At 48.8% G+C, this 1,345-nt stretch overlaps 1 protein-coding gene across 1 annotated transcript in view; it reads right to left on the bottom strand.

Annotated features, from left to right (window-relative positions):
* OLFM2 (olfactomedin 2) overlaps positions 1-1,345 on the bottom strand; it is a 59,239-nt gene that overhangs the window by 7,426 nt on the left and 50,468 nt on the right. The window contains exon 2 of the mRNA XM_012810244.1: positions 115-264. Within this exon, the coding sequence (XP_012665698.1) occupies positions 115-264 (150 nt within the window). The remainder of the gene's footprint in view (positions 1-114; positions 265-1,345) is intronic.

Raw genomic sequence — 1,345 nt, 5'->3', positions numbered from 1 at the left:
TGGATAAAGTATCTACCTGGCAGGAAGCAGGTTATCAGCCAGCTCTGGATAATTCACATGGGGTCAGCCCTCCCCCTGGAATTGAGAGATTTTCATGCCTCCCACCCCACTTACCTTCTCCATCAGTTGTCGAAGCTCCCGACTCCTACCATCACGGGAGCAGGTACTCTGCGCAGGAATTACAGCTGTGCAGATGCATTTCCCGTCGGGGGCCTGGGCCGAAGTATACAGCTGCCAGCCCTCTTCTGGGCTCTGGAAGAGAGTCTGCAGAAAGACTGGGATCAGGGTGGTGTCTGTGGCTCAGTGAGTAGGGCGCCAGCCCCATATACCGAGAGTGATGGGTTCAAACCTGGCCCCGGCCAAACTGCAACAACAAAAAAAAAAACCAGGCACTGGGGCGGGCGCCTGTAGTCCCAGCTATTTGGGAGGCTGAGGCAAGAGAATTGTCTAAGCCCAAGGGCTGAAGGTTGCTGTGAGCTGTGACACCACAGCACTTGGCCAAGGGCAACAAAGTGAGACTGTCTCTAAAAAAAAAAAAAAAAAAAAGAAAGACTGGGATCAGAGAGCAGGAACCCAGTGGGTGGCTCACCTTGCTCTTGCTAGGAGAAAAAAAGGGTCCCCAGGGAAATAACAGATCCTGGCAGGTGCTAGATGACCTGCTCAATGCCTGTTGCAGGTGGTCTCAAGCCCTTTCCTCCAGAAGCCCCATTTCACAGATGTTAAGACTGAGGTACAGAGGGATAAGGGACCTGGCAAGAAATTGTGGGATTTAAGCCCTTCCCCAAGACAGGAATTCATTCTCTCACACACATTCGTACACCCCGAACATTTCCATAGCCGCCATTATAACATAGATCCACCCATAATAGCCTCCCTCTCTGTTTTCCCATGCGGCCCACAGTAACATATGAGCATTGATGTCTTAGGGAAAAGCAACCCCACTCACCTGGAAACACACAGGCAAGTTAATAGCCAAATTGTGGCAGAATGCCTACTGAGACTTTCTAGGTCCTTGCATAGAAGGTGTCACCTTCAGACTCTTCCTAAATTAAATTTCAGATCGATTTATGCTGCTCAGATAACCCAGTCATTATAACTGTCTTCCTAAGCCATGGTCCTTGGAACACTGGTGATCATACCAGGTATACTGGAAAAAGGATGCTCTATGGTCAAACACGTTTGCATTGCTGGGTGAATCAAGATTCTTTACTGCAGGACTTAGCAGAGCCTTTGAAATGCTAATGTGAATCAAGGAACTGGAGACAGTCATAATTTCCAAAATAATTAGAAAATATCCAGTTGGCTCAGCGCCTGTGGTTCAAGTGGCTAAGGCACCAGCCACATA

This window comes from Otolemur garnettii, unplaced genomic scaffold (assembly GCF_000181295.1).
Source record: "Otolemur garnettii isolate 467f Iridium unplaced genomic scaffold, OtoGar3 scaffold00127, whole genome shotgun sequence".
Taxonomy (NCBI): domain Eukaryota; kingdom Metazoa; phylum Chordata; class Mammalia; order Primates; family Galagidae; genus Otolemur; species Otolemur garnettii.
The sequence above is the reverse complement of the archived record's forward strand: the minus strand, read 5'-3'. Positions and strand labels throughout refer to the sequence as shown.